Source organism: Mesoplodon bidens (genome assembly GCF_964165515.1).
Source record: "Mesoplodon bidens genome assembly, chromosome: 4".
NCBI lineage: Eukaryota > Metazoa > Chordata > Mammalia > Artiodactyla > Ziphiidae > Mesoplodon > Mesoplodon bidens.
In genome coordinates, this window is record NC_138160.1 from 147,162,729 (window position 1) to 147,179,921 (window position 17,193).

The window sequence follows — 17,193 nt, forward strand, 5'->3', positions numbered from 1 at the left end:
GCTGTCGGGCCCAGGGGTGAGCGTGTGGAGGCATGCTGTTTGCCTAGGGTGTTCCTCTGGGATTTAGGGTTGAAATCCCAGCACTGAAAAACTCGGCAGTCACACTCAGAATCTGGATGTCTGGGCCCACAGGCTTCAGTAGCAGGAGCAGCAACAGCTGCCGCTTCCAGGTGGGGCTGTTCATGGCCCCCATGACCTTCCAGGTTAATTAGGGACCTGCCCCAGTGGGAGTGCCCCTTGGTGGCCCCCAGTCAGCCCACTTGTGGGGCAGTGGGCCCAGGAAAGGGGGAGGTTGTCGATCTGGGGTCACGTGGGGAGTCAGCTTAGATTGGAACCCCAGGCTCCCCTCACCAGGCATCTCACCTCAGGCCAGTGCACCCGCTCGGAGCTCTGGGGCAAGGGGAAAGTCGGAGCTCCCGACCCTCTCCTGACTCACTGCAGACTTTCGATGACAGAGCAGCACTTGGCAAAAATGTTTTCTGGAGCTGCTTCTGCCAAGATCTAGAGAAGGGGAGCAAAGGGGGGTCAGTTCTGAGTATCACTGCCCTCCACCCCCTGACAGGGTGACAGGTTCGCAGGCCCCTTTTAGTTGCTGGTAAAGGATTGAGAGGTGCAGCCCCAGGGCCGTGTGGATGAGGAGACGGAAATGGGTCAGGAGGGCTGCCTTGCAAGGCTATGCGTTACTAACAGCTGGGCAGAAACTCTGCAGGGATGCTGTCCCTGGGAACAGGCCATAGGACCAGGGTTGTGCCAGACTAGCTCACCCACTTCCCATCCCATCCTTGGTGGTTGAGGCTAGTTTCTCTCACTCTTGCTCTTACCTTTGGTTGCGGGAGGGGAACAGGAATGACACCAAAGTTCTCTGTCTTCACAGGAGTGAAAGTATAGGAGTTGCATGGGTCACTTTAGGATTAAGATATCCCTGCTTTCTACCTTGAAAACAAATGGCTGGCTTTGAATTGAGCTATGGTTGACCAGTTGTCCTAATCTTAATGTGCGTGCGTGCGTGCGTGCGTGCATGCATGCGTGCGTGCATGCGTGTTTTGTAGATACGTTCTAAAATGTATTTAATTTTGCAGTTTTGGAGCCATTCTGTTTAGACCTTCCGTGTCATACCTGGGGGGCCACAGCCTGCACCCATTCTGCCTAATGGAAGAAATGGAACTCCCCAGTGTACATGCTGGGGAAACTGAGGCCCAGAGTTCTGGGATCCAGGGCTGCAGTATAACCCCTGTGCTGTTTCAGCTGGACTTGCTCCCCTGGAGGGCCAGGGGAGTGAGCAGCAAGCAGGGAGTACTTAGTTTCAGAGCAGGTTCTGGAGCAGGTTCTTCTGCTGGTAGAAGGCCAGAATGGGCTCACACAGGGTGTAATGCATCTCTAGGCGCTGGCGGATAGCCGACTTGCAGTCAGCGGCCTGGCACTCCACCTGGCCCTGGTGCAGCGCTCTCTGGACCATTGTTTCCATGAAGCAGTCAAACACGATGACGAGGTTGGGGGCCTGGCCCACCTAGGCACCCGTGAAGGGGGCTGGGTGAGGAAGAGGCTGGGCGCACTGGCCCCCTATGCACCCCCACCCCAGAGATCAGGAATCTAGGGTGGTGTGGCCCAGTAAAGAATAACCAGGCCCCTGGGTCCGTTTTACTTTTGGAGTTCCAAGTTTTTGTTTTATGTGTTTATTTTTTGGACAGGTAGGGCATTGGTGGAGCTCATAAGCCAAACAACACCACTGGGAAAGGGCGAAGAGTCTTCTTGCTGTCCCCAGGCACCCTGTTTCACCTTCCCTGCAGGCAACCAAGTTCTCTATTTCTTGCGTCTCCTTCCGGAACTATTCTAGGCACGTGCCAGGCAGATCTGGTTCTGATGTTCTTTTTCCTCCTTTTTTACACAGATGGTAACGACATTGATTTGCCCTTGATTTTATTCACTTAGTAAGCTGGAGATGGTTGCACATTGGCACACCAGGAAGTTCCCGATCCTTTTTAATCACTATATAGTATGCTGTTGTGTGGATGTGTTATGATTTACTTAACTGGTTCCTAGATGTGTATTTAGATTGAAATATCCCTTTTAAGATGGATTTAAGCAGTTTCTCCTTGCCTTCCTCTTGCCTAGACACTTTCATTGGGGGAAGTACAAGAGTTGCCAGCTCACCACTGTGCTGCCTCCCACTGCAGGGAGACCTCCCTGGGTCTCCGAGGCCGCCCACTGAGAGCCCCACCTCCTCCTACTTCCTCCAGAATTTCCTTGCAAATAGAATCTGTCAGCACTTTAAAACAACAACAAAAACACAACCAAGTGGGATTCACTCCAGGAAAGCAAGGATGGTTCGATACCGTTGTGTTAATATCTTAAGTAAAGAAAAAGTCATATGGGAATTCTCAGAAACACAGAACAATTTAAAAGACAAAATTCACGCATTCCTGATTTAAAAAAAAAAACAACTCGAAATTGGTAAATATATTCTCAGCCGGCATCTTATTTAATGGAAACTTGCTCTCCTGTTGAAGTTGGGAATAAGATAAAATTGCCCATTCTTATTAGCCTGGTGGCGCAGTGGTTAAGAATCCACCTGCCAATGCAGGGGACATGGATTTGAGCCCTGGTCTGGGAAGATCCCACATGCCGTGGAGCAACTAAGCCCGTGCACCACAACTACTGAGCATGTACTCTAGAGCCCGTGAGCCATAACTACTGAAGCCCATGTAACTAGAGCCCTGCTCCGCAACAAGAGAAGCCACCTCAAAAAGAAGCCCGTGCACCACAACGAAGAGTAGCCCCCGCTCGCCACAACTAGAGAAAGCCTGCATGCAGCAATGAAGACCCAGTGCAGCCAAAAATTAATTAATTTTAAAATAATTGCCCACTCTTGACGTTACGACTTAGTAAGATATGAGAGGATTAGCTAAAGCAACGAGATAAAACAATGGGAGAAACCTGAATTGGAAAAGAGGAGATAAAATCATGTCTGTTTGCAGATGGTGTGATTCTATTTCTGGAAAACTCACGAAAATCAACAAACTAGTACAGACTTCAGAGAATTTGATAAAGTAACCAGATGTAGTATTAACATACAGAAGCCTACACATATATGAAAATCGCCAGTTAGAAAAAAGAAAGAAGGCCCCATTTACAATAACATTACAAGCAACAACAAAAAATATATATATAAAACACTCAGGCAAAACTTCTCCCAAAACTGTGCACTGTCTTTAAAGGAAGATCTTTAAGGAAAACTTAGGTAAAATATTCCTAAGTGACTCGAAAGGAGACTGGAACAAAAGGAAGAGATACATGTTCTTGGGTAGGAAGACTCAACGTTACAAAGCAGTCAGGATATTTCTAAATGAGTTTATCATCTTAATGTGATCCAAATGTGATATTTTTTTAGTGGAGATGGGTTGATTCTAACATTCGTCTACAAAAATAAGCAGGACTATCCAGGAAAAACAAGGCAAAGAAAAGCAATGGGAGGTGGAGGTGGGGAAGGGGGCATCCAACCTACCAGATATCAAAACATGGTAAAGCCGCCATCCTTAAACCAGTGCACAGGTGGACAAACAGACCCCTGGAACAGAATGGCAAGTCCAGAAATAGATTCGGGTGAATACGGAAAATTGGTATGTGGCTGGGGTGCCACCTCAAGTCAACGGAGAAAGGACAGACTTTTAAATAAATGGTGTGGGGACAACTGGATTCACCATTTGGAATCCTTACCAAATTTCCCCAACTAGGATATGTTCCAATGGATCACAGACATAAATGTAAGAAAGAAAACTGTACAAGTACTAAAGAAACCATGGATGAATTAATTACCTTATAACCTGGGATTGAGAAAAACAACAACAATGATATCTCAAAATTCAGGAGAAATAACAGAAAATATTGATAAGTTTGACAAAAGTTTTAAAAATAATTTCTGCATGTGAAAGAGGCACAATAGGGAGTTCCCTGGCAGTCCAGAGGTTAGGACTCAGAGCTTTCACTGCCATGGCCCTGGGTTAAATCCCTGGTCAGAGAACTAAGATCTCACAAGCTGTGCCACGTGGCAAAAAATTTAAAAATAAATAAATAAATAAATCAAGGTAAAAAAATAATTGACAAACTGGACTGGGGGGAAATTTGCAAACCATATCACAAACAGCTAAGATACAAAGAGTTCCTAAAAATCAAGAAGAAAAAGACCAACAAACCAACAATCCACTGGGGCGGGGGGAAGTGAGCAAAAGATGTAAAGGGTGCACTGAAGAAGAAGGGAAAATGGCCCTAGAACTTTCGAAAAGATGCCCAACCTCATTCATCATAAGAGAAATGCCCATTTAAAACCACCGAAATACCATTTCACACCTAAGCAGGTTGACAAATGGCTGGTGGCAATGCGGAACAAAGAGGAGAGTGATGCCATCAATCAAAATCATCGACACGTTTCTCTTTAACCCCACAATTCCACTCCTGAGAACCCATCCTAAAGACGCTAGCAAAAATAAGAAACGCCACATGAAGGTGATTGGGGCATCGTTGGTAGTGGGAAAAGATTGCGAACAGCTTGCTGTCTGTGGGCCGTCAGAGGATTAAACAGTGGCTCTGCCACACAGCGGAATTCTGTTTGTAAAATGGGGCAAGGAAGAGGACTTCTTGACACTGATACGACATCTTCAGGGTATATCTGAACATTAAAAAAAGGAAGCCTGCTGTATGTGGAATGCTACTTTCTGTGTGCAGAGGGACACACACAAGCGCGCACATGGTTTATATTTGCAAAAAGAAGGACAATCCAAAAATTAATGAAAATGGTTGCCTGCAGGGAAAGGAGTGCACAGTTTGGGGTGGGGGTGGATCTACCTTTTTATGTGACTTTGACTTTGGACTCATTACATGTGCAAATTCAAATTTTTAATTTAAAAAAACAATCCCTGGGACTTCCCTGGTGGTGCAGTGTTTAAGAATTCACCTGCCAATGCAGGGTACATGGGTTCGATCCCTGCTCCAGGAAGATCCCACATGCCTCAGAGCAACTAAGCCTGTGCGCCACAGCTACTGAGCCTGCGTGCTGCAACTACTGAAGCCCGCGCACCTACAGCCGGTGCTCTGCAACAAGAGAAGCCACCGCAATGAGAAGCATGCACACCGCAACAAAGAGTAGCCCCCCACTCGCCACTACTAGAGAAAGGCCACATGCAGCAACAAAGACCCAACATAGCCAAAATTAATTAATTAATTTTTTAAAAAAAGCAATCCCTAAACATCGAAAGCCAAGGTGAAGTGAACAAACCCATGTGTCAATGTCACACCGCAACTACATACAGAAAATAATTATCTCGAGGGACCCAGTGTTTTTGTGGTATGTCCACAGTGAGACCTACTGTAAAGGAAAACCAGAGCTGCAAACAAATCTTAAACTTCCTTTGGTAGTTTTATTCTCAGTAGTTAAAATCGGTATGTTATTTGGAAACTATTTTGCATCTAATGGAATAATGCAAATGACAGTGTCAGTGGTTTTAGGAACCAGATTTTTTAGGGAAAAGAGAAAAGAGAAGTAAAACACTGTGACATTAAGTGTGAGCTGGAAATAACAGTAGAACTTGTGATGTTTTTTTCCTTTCAAAAGTCTGTGTTTCCTAGCTCTGTCCACTGGAAAGGCCTGGAAACGATGACCACCTGGTAGCAATGAGTACCCCTGGCACCCAGATCGGACACCACTGAAAAAGGGCCTTCATGGAGAAATGGCCAATTCCAGAGCTGGACCGGAAATGTGAAGGGGGGGGCAGGTGTGAAGTCTTGTGCAGAAAGAAAGCAAGAGGGTGAGTGTGAAATGGGGCTGTGTCCAGAGGATGCTATGCAATATGAGAGGGCTGCTTTTGGCCAAAGATGGGACAGCTTGAGCAACAACAAAAAAGAAGACTGGGGCTTCCCTGGTGGAACAGTGGTTAAGAATCTGCCTGCCAATGCAGGGGACACGGGTTTGAGCCCTGGTCCAGGAAGATCCCACATGCTGCGGAGCAACTAAGCCCCTGCGCCACAACTACTGAGCCTGTGCTCTAGAGCCCACGAGCCACAACTACTAAGCCTGCATGCCTAGAGCCCGTGCTCCACAACAAGAGAAGCCACTGAAATGAGAAGCCCGTGTACCGCAACAAAGAGTATCCCCCGCTCACCGCAACTAGAGAAAGCCTGGGTGCAGCAATGAAGACCCAATGCAGCAATCAATCAATCAATAAATAAATCTATTACAAAAAAAGAAGACTGATTATTGCCATCATCAAAAAGACTACATGGGGCTTCCCTGGTGGCACAGTGGTTGAGAATATGCCTGCCAATGCAGGGACACGGGTTCGAGCCCTGTCCTGGGAAGATCCCACATGCTGCGGGGCAGCTAGGCCTGTGAGCCACAGCTACTGAGCCTGCGTGTCTGGAGCCTGTGCTCGGCAACAAGAGAGGCCGCTCTAGTGGGAGGCCGTGCACCACGATGAAGAGTGGCCCCCGCTTGCCGCAACTAGAGAAAGCCCTCGCACAGAAACGAAGACCCAACACAGCCAAAAATAAATAAATAAGTATTTTTTTTTTTAAAAAAAGGCTTAATACATTAAAAAAAAAAGACTACAAACAATAAATGCTAGAGAAGGTATGGAGAAAAATGAACCCTCCTACACCATTGGTGGGAATGTAAATTGGTGCAGTCGGTATGGAAAACAGTATGGAGGTTCCTTAAAAAACTAAAAATAGAGTTACCATATGATCTAGCAATCCCACTCCTGGGCATATATCTGGAGAAAACCGTAATTCGAAAAGATACATGCACCCCAATGTTCATAGCAGGACTATTACATAGCAACCAAGACATGGAAGCAACCTAAGTGTCCATCAACAGAGGAATAGATGAAGAAAATGTGGTATATATATATACAATAGAATATTACTCAGCCATAAAAAAGAACAAAATAATGCCATTTGCAGCAACATGGACGGATCTAGAGATTATCATACTAAGTGAAATAAGTCAGACAGAGGAAGACAAATATGATACCACTCATATGTGGAATCTAATTTTTAAAAAATGACACAAATGAACTTACAAAACAGAAACAGACTTACAGATATCGAAAACAAACTTACGGTACCAAAGGGGAAACGTGGCGGGGAGGGATAAATCAGGAGCTTGGGGTGAACACACACACACTACTATATATAAGATAGATAACCAACAAGCACCTACTGTGTAGCACATGGAACTCTACTCAATATTCTGTAACAACCTATATGAGAAAAAAATCTGAAAAAAATGAATATATGTATGGGTATAACTGAATCACTTTGCTGTACACCTGAAACTAACACAACATTGTAAATCAACTATATTTCAATGAAATTTTTTAAAAAAGACTAATTGAAGCACTTTAAATACACAAAGATGCTTGAGTTGGTAAGGATGAGAGAGAACAAAACGAAGGAAAACCAAGTAACGAACCTCACGGTCACAATCGGAGGTGAGTAGTACACCCAACCTCAGTCTGAAAATGAGCCCTCGTAGGGGAGAAGATAAGCACTTATCCCACCTGTCTGGTAGGAACTATATTTCAGGATAACCAAACAGCCCTGGTTGAGGAAGGACATTTCTTCTTTAGGGAAGAATTCCAGCTAATTGATGTGGGGGGAAAATGACTAAAAGAGAAACGTACAGCTTTCGAATTGATTCAGAATATGAATTAATTGATGCCAACAACGAATGAAACTGTAAGATAAGAGGCCGACGGGGCATGTTACAGCAGCCCCTAGCTGACCCTGTATCAGTTTGTGAGGACTGCCACACCAAGTACCAGAGACCGGGTGACTCCAACCACAGAAATTCCATGTCCTCACAGTCTTGGAGGCTCGACATCTGAGATGGAGGTGCTGGCAGGGTGGATTCCTCCGGCGGCCTCTCCTTGGCTTGTAGATGGCCGTTTTCTCCCTGTGTCCTCACACAGTCACTCCTTTGTCTGTGTCCTAATCGCCTCTTCTTATAAGGACACCAGTCGTATTGGGTTAGGACTGATCTTGAGGACCTTTTAATGTAATCATCTCTTTAAAGACCCATCTCCAAATTCAGTCACATTCTGAGGTCCTGGGAGTTAGGGCCTCAACATATGGATTTGGGGGGGACACAGTTCAGCCCATAACAGATCACTTACTAAGAGCAGGGCAACCGGGCATGAAGGAGCCTCCTTCCTGAATGATGCAGTAGAAAAAAGGTATTGAACCACAGTGCCTTACACCAAATTCACACCAAATTGGACAGAAAAAGAACTGCAAGCACAATACGAGTTCTCTTTTCCCCACTTTCCCAAGCTCACTGCCTGGGCCCTGGTGAACATTCAAAGACCTGGGTCCTCTTAAATAACACATGGAAACACATGGAAAAAAACCAACAACTATGGCAAAGAGCCAACTAAACGTTGTGTGCTATCCAATAGGAGTTCACATCACCACCTATGAAGTGCACTTGAAAAAATGGAATCTAAGTCCCGAGCCAGACTCTAGACATGCTACCAATTCACAGGACACACAGAGGAGAGGGGAGCATGATAAGAAAACAAAAAAACAAAACACTGCAATCAGCAAAGTCCTTGCTGTGCAAAAGAAAAGAGAGCCAAAGACTAGGTTTCTTCAATAAATAAAAAGAGGGGACTTCCCTGGTGGTCCAGCGGTTAAGATTCCACGCTCCCATTGCAGGGTACCCAGCTTCCATCCCTGGTCAGGGAACTAGATCCTGCACACATGCCACAACTAAAGAAAAAATCCCACATGCTGCAGCTAAGACCTGGCAGAGCCAAACAAACAAACAAATAAATTTATTTTTGAAAATAGGTTTTAAAAATAAATGAAAAGAGACACAGATGGAAGGAGCATAAAGCAGGTTTACATTACACTGTAGTCTATTAATAAATATTTTTGAAAATAAGTTTAAAAAAATAAAAAGGGATGGAAGGAGTATAAAGCACGTTTACGCTATGCTGTAGTCTGTTAGGTGTGCCATAGCATTATGTCTTTTAAAAAGGTACATACCTTCATTTAAAAATACATTCTTGCTAAAAAATGCTAATCATCATCTGCGCTTTCAGCGAGTCGTAATCTTTTTGCTGGTGGAGGGTTTGGCCTCTGTGGCTGCTGACTGATCAGGGTGATGGTTGCTGAAGGCTGGGGTGGCTGCCGCGATTTCTTAAAATAAGACAACAGTGAACTTTGCTGCATCAATTGACTCTTCCTTTTTTTTTTTTTTTTTCCAGTACGCGGACCTCTCACTGTTGTGGCCTCTCCTGTTGTGGAGCACAGGCTCCGGACGTGCAGGCTCAGCGGCCATGGCTCACGGGCCCAGCCACTCCGCTGCATGTGGGATCCTCCCGGACCAGGGCACGAACCCGTGTCCCCTGCATCGGCAGGCGGACTCTCAACCACTGCGCCACCAGGGAAGCCCCTGACTCTTCCTTTTATGAACAATTTCTCTGTAGCGTGCTGTGCTATTTGATAGCATTATACCTGCAGCAGAACTTCTTTCAAAACTGAAGTCAATCCCCTCAAACCCTGCTGCTGCTTTATCAACTAAGTTTCTGTCATATCCTAAATCCTTTGTTGTCATTGCAACAATCGTCACAGCGTCTTCACCAGGGGTAGCTTCCATCTCCAGAAACCACTTTCTTTGCTCATCCATAAGAAACAACTCCTCACCTGTGAAAATTTTATCCTGAGATTTTAGCAGTTGTCTCATCTTCAGACTCCACTTCTAATTCTAGTTCTCTTGCTGTTTCCACAGCATCTGCAGTGACTTCCTCCACTGAAGTTTTGAACCCCTCAAAGTCATCCATGAGGGTTGGAATCAACTTCTCCCAAATTCCTGTTAGTGTTGATATTTGACCTCTTCCCACAAATCATGAATTTTCTTTTCTTTTTTTTTTTGGCTGCGTCTTGAGGTATGTGGAACTTCCCCAACCGGGGATTGAACCCATGCCCACTGCAGTGGACGTGCAGAGTCTCAACCACTGGACCACCAGGGAAGTCCTCATGAATGTTCTTAATGGCATCTAGAATGGTGAATCCTTTCCAGAAGGTTTCCAGTTGACTTCAGAGGAATCACTATCTATGGCAGCTATAGCCTTACAAAATGTATTTCTTAAAGAATGAGACTTGAAAGTGGAAATGATTCCTTGATCCATGGGCTGCAAAATGGATGTTATGTTAGCAGGCATGGAAACAACAGGAATCTCCTTGACCATCGCCATCAGAGCTCTTGGGTGACCAGGTGTATTGTCAATGAGCAGTAATATTTTGAAAGGAACCTTTTTTTCTGAGCAGTAGGTCTCAACAGTGGGCTTAAAATACTCAGTAAACCGTGTTGTCAACAGATGTGCTGTCATCCAGGCTTTGTTTTTCCATTTATAGAGCACAGGTAGAGTAGATTGGGCATAATTCTGAAGGGCCCTAGGATTTAGGGAATGGTAAATGAGCATTGGCTTCAGCTGAAAGTCACCAGCTGCCTTAGCCCCTAACAAGAGAGCCAGCCTGACCTTTGAAGCTTGGAAGCCAGGCATTGACTTCTCCTGTCTAGCTATGAAAGTCCTAGATGGCATCTTCTTCCAGTCATAGAAGGCTGATGGGAATTCCCTGGCAGTACAGTGGTTAGGACTCCGTGCTTCCACTGCAGTGGGCACGGGTTCCATCCCCGGTCAGGGAACTAAGATTCCGTATGCTGCACAGCATGGCCAAAAAAAAAAAAAAAAATAGAAGGCTGTTTCATCTACATTGACAATCTGTTCAGTGTAGCCACCTTCCTGAATGATCTTAACTAGATCTTCTGGAGAACTTGCTGCAGCTTCTACACCAGCACTTGCTGCTTCACCTTGCACTTTGATGTCATGGAAATGGCTTCTTTCCTTAAACCTCAAGAACCCACCTCGGCTGGCCTCACACTTTTCTTCTGCAGCTTCCTCACCTCTCTCAGCCTTACAAAGAACTGAAGAGAGTTAGGGCCTTGCGCTGGATTAGGCTTTGTCTAAACGGAATATTCTGGCTGGTTTGATCTTCTATCCAGACCACGAAAACTTCCTCCATATTAGCAATGAGGCTGTTTCACCTTCGTATCATTCACGTATTCACTGGAGTAGCATTCTTAATCTCCTTCAAGGACTTGTCCTTTGCATTCACAATTTGGCTAACTGTTTGGCATGAGAGGCCCAGCTTTCAGCTTATCTCAGCCTTTGACATGCCTTCCTCACTAAGCTTCATCATTTCTAGCTTTTGATTTAAAGTAAAGGACATACAACTCTTCCCTTCACTTGAACACTTGGAGGCCATTGTAAGGTTACTAACCGATCTGATTTCAATACTGTTGTGTCTCAGGGAATAGGGAGGCCAGAGGAGAGGGAGAGAGATGGGGGAACGGCCGGTCAGTGGAGCAGTCAGAACACCCACAACGTTCATTGATTAAGTTCGCCGTCTTACATGGGTGCAGTTCACAGCGCCCCAAAGCAATTACAATAGTAACATCAAAGATCACTGATCACAGCTCATCATAACAAATATAATCATAATGAAAAAGTTTGAAGTATTGTGAGAATTACCAAAACATGACACACAGATACGAACTGAGCAAAAGTTGTGAAAATGGTGCCGATAGACTTGCCCAACGCAGGGTTGCCACAGACCTTCGATCTGTGAAAAATGTAATAAAGCAAAGTGCATCAAACTGAGGTCTGCCTGTAGATGAAAAGGACAGGGACAAAGCAACCAATCGCAGTGGGCCAAACTTACTTAAATCCCGATTAAAACAAGATGTGAAAAGAAAAAGATTTTGAGGTGTTCACGGGAATTTGCTTAATGATTGGTTGTTTGATGACACGAAGGATATTAAGGTGTAATAACAGAAACGTGATACAATTTTACAAAAGTCTTTATCTTTTAGGAAATATATACTAGAATATTCATGGATTAAAAAGAAAAGCACATGGGATTGACGTATATACACTAATATGTATAGGTAACATAAGAACCTGCTGTATAAAAAATAAATTTAAAAAAAAAACACAAAACGGATGGAACCTGAATCTATGGTAAGAACGCCTGTAGTTAACTTTCAGTGTACAGGGCCAATGAGGAATGGAAGGAGACAAACAATGCACATGGAAGAATCCCAAGGATGAGATTTTGTATAAGACAAATGACCCAGAGTCTTCAACGAGTCAAGGGCAGGAGGGAAGCAGGGAGGGAGGACTGTCCGCCTTGGATTAGGAGACGCCTGGTGAGGACCTCGTTTTACTCATAAATGTGACCAGCTGGGAATCAGACATTTTTCAGCTGTGGGTGAAATGCAGATGTGGATGGGGCACCGAATAGTCTCAAGGGATTCACACTAATCATCTGAGATGCTGTTGGGTGAGGAAACGCTCATAATGGGATTCGGGATGGGCTTCAGAACACATAATCGGCAATCTTGACGACATTTTGGCACCAATAAAGTAAGTGTGGCCAAACCATGATCATGTGGGACTTCCCTGGAGGTCCAGTGGTTAAGACTGTGCTTTCACTGCTGCGGGCCCGGGTTCGATCCCTGGTTGGGGAACTAAGATCCCATAAGCTGCACAGCGTGGCAAAAAAAAACCAAAAAACACTCTTTTAAGCCAGAGCCTCATTTTATCTTCATTTTCTCACTTCTGAGAGCCACACAGTTACCAAAGAAAAGCATGTCTCCTGTTCCTCTTAGTGTGAAGCCACCATGCAAGCAGGATCCTAAATGGGCCTCTGTGAAGGAGAGGGAGTGGGTGGGTGTAGGGGGGATGGCAGGGGGCACAGAGGGCACATCCCATCCACATGGTGAAAATCGTGGCCTCTATCCTGCCTTGGCCACCTAAATGGTGTGACCCGGGCAAGCTCCCAGATCCCTCAGTGAAAAAAGCAGGCTGCTGACTGTGCGGGCGCCTGGAACGTTCCAGAAGATCAGAGTTCATCTGTGCAGAGGGTCGAGACCAGCTCTGGGCTGGTAAAAAGCTCTGGAGGAGTTCACACTGCTGTTGCCATGGGGATGTGCAGGCCCCTGTGTTGCCAAGTCAGATGTTTTTCAACAGAAGCTGGGAGTTTTGATGTGGCATCTCTGGATTTTTGCAGGTTGGCCACTAATTTAAAACAAAGTATCAAACGCTGAAGAGTCCAAACTGAACATGTCGGTGGATCCCATGGGGCCCGAGGGCTGGGAGTTTGTAGCCTCTGCTGTGATGCATTGCAGCCACTTGAGGAGCCCATCCAGCTGGCATGGGTGACCGGGTGCACTTTAGGCCAGGTGCTGGCCTGGCGCTGAGCCAGTCATTAGCCTGGTCTTTGCCCTCCTGGCTCCCAGACCAGGAGAGGGAGCCCTATATTTGCCCTTTACCTTCATCCCAGGGAGCCGGACAGAATTGCTTTAGTGGAGGTGCGCACAGAGGGCGGGGCCCCACCGAGGGCCCCTCCCAGCCCCTGTCGGCACCCCCCTACGCCATGACCTTTGTCTGATTCCCTCCCCGTGCCTGAATGTGTTTCTACTGGCGTCCAGCAAGTCCCAGGAAAGCCCGGAGTCCCCCAGCCTGCCGCAGTTTCTCTCTTCCTACTCAGGTGTCCGGATGGATGACTTTTCATGATGTTGGCATTGCGCGTCTGGCTGGCTCCACCGGTCAGCTCTGCACAGGGCTCCCCCCTGGACCCCCCAAACTGAAGTAGCCCACTCGCACCTCTCCAGATGCCATTCTGTGTTCTGTTCTTCGCTGCACTTACCGCTACCAGAAATGTGTTTTGTTTTGCACGGAACGTGTTGCTGGTCCCTATCTGCTGCATCCTAACAGCAGGGACCCCATGTGTCTGGTGAAGTCCAGAGGACTTAGCATGTCCTCAAGAACTATTTCGGGCACAGGAGGTTAAATAAATAGATGAGCGGAGAGTTACATTCCATCTTTACGGCCCAGAAATGATGCTAAATCCACCTGCCCCTCAGTGGGCAAATAGTTTGTTTACCGGGTGCCAGGGACTGTGCGGGGAGATGTTAAAATGACTTTGTCCACGACTTCCCTGGCGGTCCAGTGGTTAGGACTTCGTGCTTCCACTGCAGGGGGCACGGGTTCGATCGCTGGTCGGGGAACTAAGATCCCGCATGCTGCACGGTGCAGCCAAAAGAACCAAACCCAAACCAAACAAAATGACTTTGTCCACACCCTTGGAGAGCTCACCAGCTCTTCACACGGGTTCTAGATGCTTCCAACAATCTCCTCACTGTCCCCTAGATAACGCAAAACTCCATTTCCCTGTCAACAACTCCTCTCCCCCGGGGTCTTGCCCCTTCAGATCTCCAAGGTGGGGAGGGGACCCGGCTTCGCACCCTCGCAGGCGTTGGGGTCACTCACAATGTGCTCAAACTCCTTGGCTTGCCTCAGCTCCCGGGGGAAGCCGTCAATGAGGAAGCCCCGGCTGTCCGGGCAGGACAGCACGTGGTCACTGATCATATCAAGGATGACACCCTGGGGAGGGAAGGGGAGGCTGCATTCGGTGCCCAGGGGCCCCTCACCTGCGAGGTCACCTTGGCAAGTTCTGGTGTATTTCGGGGAACACCCACTGCTGGGGTCTCTGGAAGCACTTTTTTTATTTTTTTAATTTTATTTATTTTTGGCTGCGTTGGGTCTTCATTGCTGCGCGCAGGCTTTCTTTAGTTGCGGTGAGCGGGGGCTACTCTTCGTTGCCGAGTGCGGGCTTCTCATTGCGGTGGCTTTTCTTGTTGCAGAGCACGGGCTCTAGGCCTGTGGGCTTCAGTAGTTGTGGCTCGCGGGCCCTAGAGCACAGGCTCAGTAGTTGTGGTGCACGGGCTTAGCTGCTCTGCAGCATGTGGGATCTTCTGGGACCAGGGCTTGAACCCGTGTCCCCTGCATGGGCAGGCGGATTCTTAACCACTGTGCCACCAGGGAAGCCCTGGAAGCACTTCTGAGAACGGGGCTCAGCCACGGTCCTCTGGGCGGGTGTCTGCCACACGCCAGGCTTGCTGGGCTCGTTTGCTCATCACTGTCATGAGGAACTGGGGTGACCTCCATCTTACAGTGAGGAATCGGGGGTAGAAGGGGCCACTGACATACACGCCCGGGGTCACAAAGGGAATAAATACTAGCTAAGTTTACTGAGCATTTCTTAAGGGCCAGGAGCCCTGCCAAGCGCTTTATAGGAATGACATCACCTGACCCGCACCCCAGCCTTCTGCTGGGGGTCCAGCTGCTCTCCCATTTTACAGTTGAGGACACAGAGGCTCAGGGCAGCAAAGCAGCAGCCAGTGGCCCCAGACTTTGAGGCCCCTTGGCTCCCACAGGGCCTTCCCGGGAAGCTCCTCCTGATGTATGCCCTTCATCCCTCTGCCCCCGCGCCTGGGACCTCTCACTGTGGGCACCAGGGGCCCCTGCAGCATGATGTCATGGATCTTCTGGCCCCGCCGGGTGCCTTGTTGGGCCTCCTGCCACAGCAGCTGGCCCAGCCCCACATGGCAGAAGCTGTACTTGGTCACCATGTTCTTGCACTGTGTCTCTTTGTCGCAGCCTGGGCCGCCCAGCACGAAGATGATCAGGGGGGACTTGAGGATGTCTGCAGTGCCCAGGCAAGAAGGAGGCAGAGGGGTTGGTGCCTGTAGGGGCCAGCGAGCGGGCACCATGGTGACTGTGTCCACAGCTTAGTGTGTGTACTTGGTGACACCGGACACAGGTCTGCTGCCAGAACTACTTCTGCCCTAGGGTGGCATCTGGGGGTGTGGGTCCATGCCCAGTGGTATGTCCAGGCACGGCACACATTAGTGCTGCTGCGGGTTGTGTGGATGAGGATGGGAACCCAAGCAGGCCAGGCCCTTTGCACGCAGCATGTCCTTGAAGCGTCACAACGGCCCCATCATCCCATTTTACAGTTGAGGAAACTGAGGCTCAGAGAGGGGCAGGGACTTGTCCATCCCTCCCGTCTCACCCGTCTTCCGTCTTCTTTTACTGCATTCTAGCCCAGTGGAATTGGCTGTCCCTTGAACTCATCACTCCCCTGCTGTCGTCCCCCCAACCACCGCTCCCCACCCCTGGAATTCCCTACCCTAGTTCCCTTCAGGACACAGCTCACCCATCAGGTCTTCTCTAAGCTCTGCCCAAAGAGCCTCCCACTCCATCATTCCCAGCCTTAAAATCCCATTCCCTCCAGCAATGGCCACGATCAGTAATGACTCTGCCTGTTTACTTGTTCTTGTTTGTCTCCCCAGCCAGACTCTGTACTCCATGAGGACAGGGTCTATCTGTCTTTCTCGTCCCTGTATTTCTAGTAGTTGGCATGGTTTCTGACACATCGTAGTGGATGAGGAATAGATGAATGTCCGTAACTATCAGACACATCTATGGAGTGCTGTAGTTTATGGTGCAGTTTTGTTGTCTTGCTTCCCTCGCCTTTTTCTTAGCCAACTCCTAGTTTAAACCTTCCCTCTCCCCTGAGCCCTCAGGGCCACCTGCTCTTTCCCTGTGGCAGCCTTGTTCCTCCTGGGTTGTGGATACCATTTTCGGAGACTGTCTCCACCACACTGTAATCTCCAAGAGGACAGGGAGCTGGTTTGCCAAATTCACCGTGGACTGCCCAGAACCCTGCACAGCAAGCGCTAAAGTGGATCGTTGAATGACTGACCCTGAGCATGCGCAGTTGTGTCACTACCACGGTGGGGGAGGAGGGGCGTGGGGGGGTGGACTTGGGGGGGTGGGGTACCTGTACTTTCCTGCCCTACACAGTCTCCTTCCCTTCCGCCCAGTAAGCCAGCCACTCCCGCGATATTACCCTTCTCCTGGGGCCTCAGGGGCCTGCCCATCTGGGGCAGCTTGGACTTGCACATACTCATCCTGCCAGCAGCCCGATCACCCGATCGCGCCCCATCCCCACCTAGGCCCTGACCCCTCCTGGCTCGGTTCAACGTCCCAAGGGCCCCTGGCCCGATCATTTGGCGAGACGATAGGGTTACCCCCGGGGTTAGGGGTAAGAAATGAACCCGAAAGAGGCTCAGGTAGTGCCGCTGCACTTGGGTGCGAAGCAGAAGGCCTCGGTTGCTGTGGTAACGCGGCCACCTCTGACTCACTTCCGGAGCGGAGTAGCGCATGCGCAAGGCGCCCAAGAGCCCAAGAGCTGGGTGAGTTTCTCCCTCCCCTCCCAAGATGCCCG

At 48.1% G+C, this 17,193-nt stretch overlaps 1 protein-coding gene across 1 annotated transcript; it reads right to left on the minus strand.

The window, feature by feature from the left end:
• Positions 1–432: 432 nt before the first annotated feature.
• Positions 433–16,876, minus strand: LOC308616573 (adenylate kinase isoenzyme 1-like; the record flags this gene model as incomplete). The annotated part of the gene is made up of 5 exons (XM_081232887.1): positions 433–501; positions 1,313–1,507; positions 14,391–14,504; positions 15,407–15,606; positions 16,816–16,876. The coding sequence occupies 5 exons, from the start codon at positions 16,874–16,876 to the stop codon at positions 433–435; spliced, it is 639 nt and encodes a 212-aa protein (XP_081089013.1).
• Between the last annotated feature and the right edge of the window lie 317 nt (positions 16,877–17,193).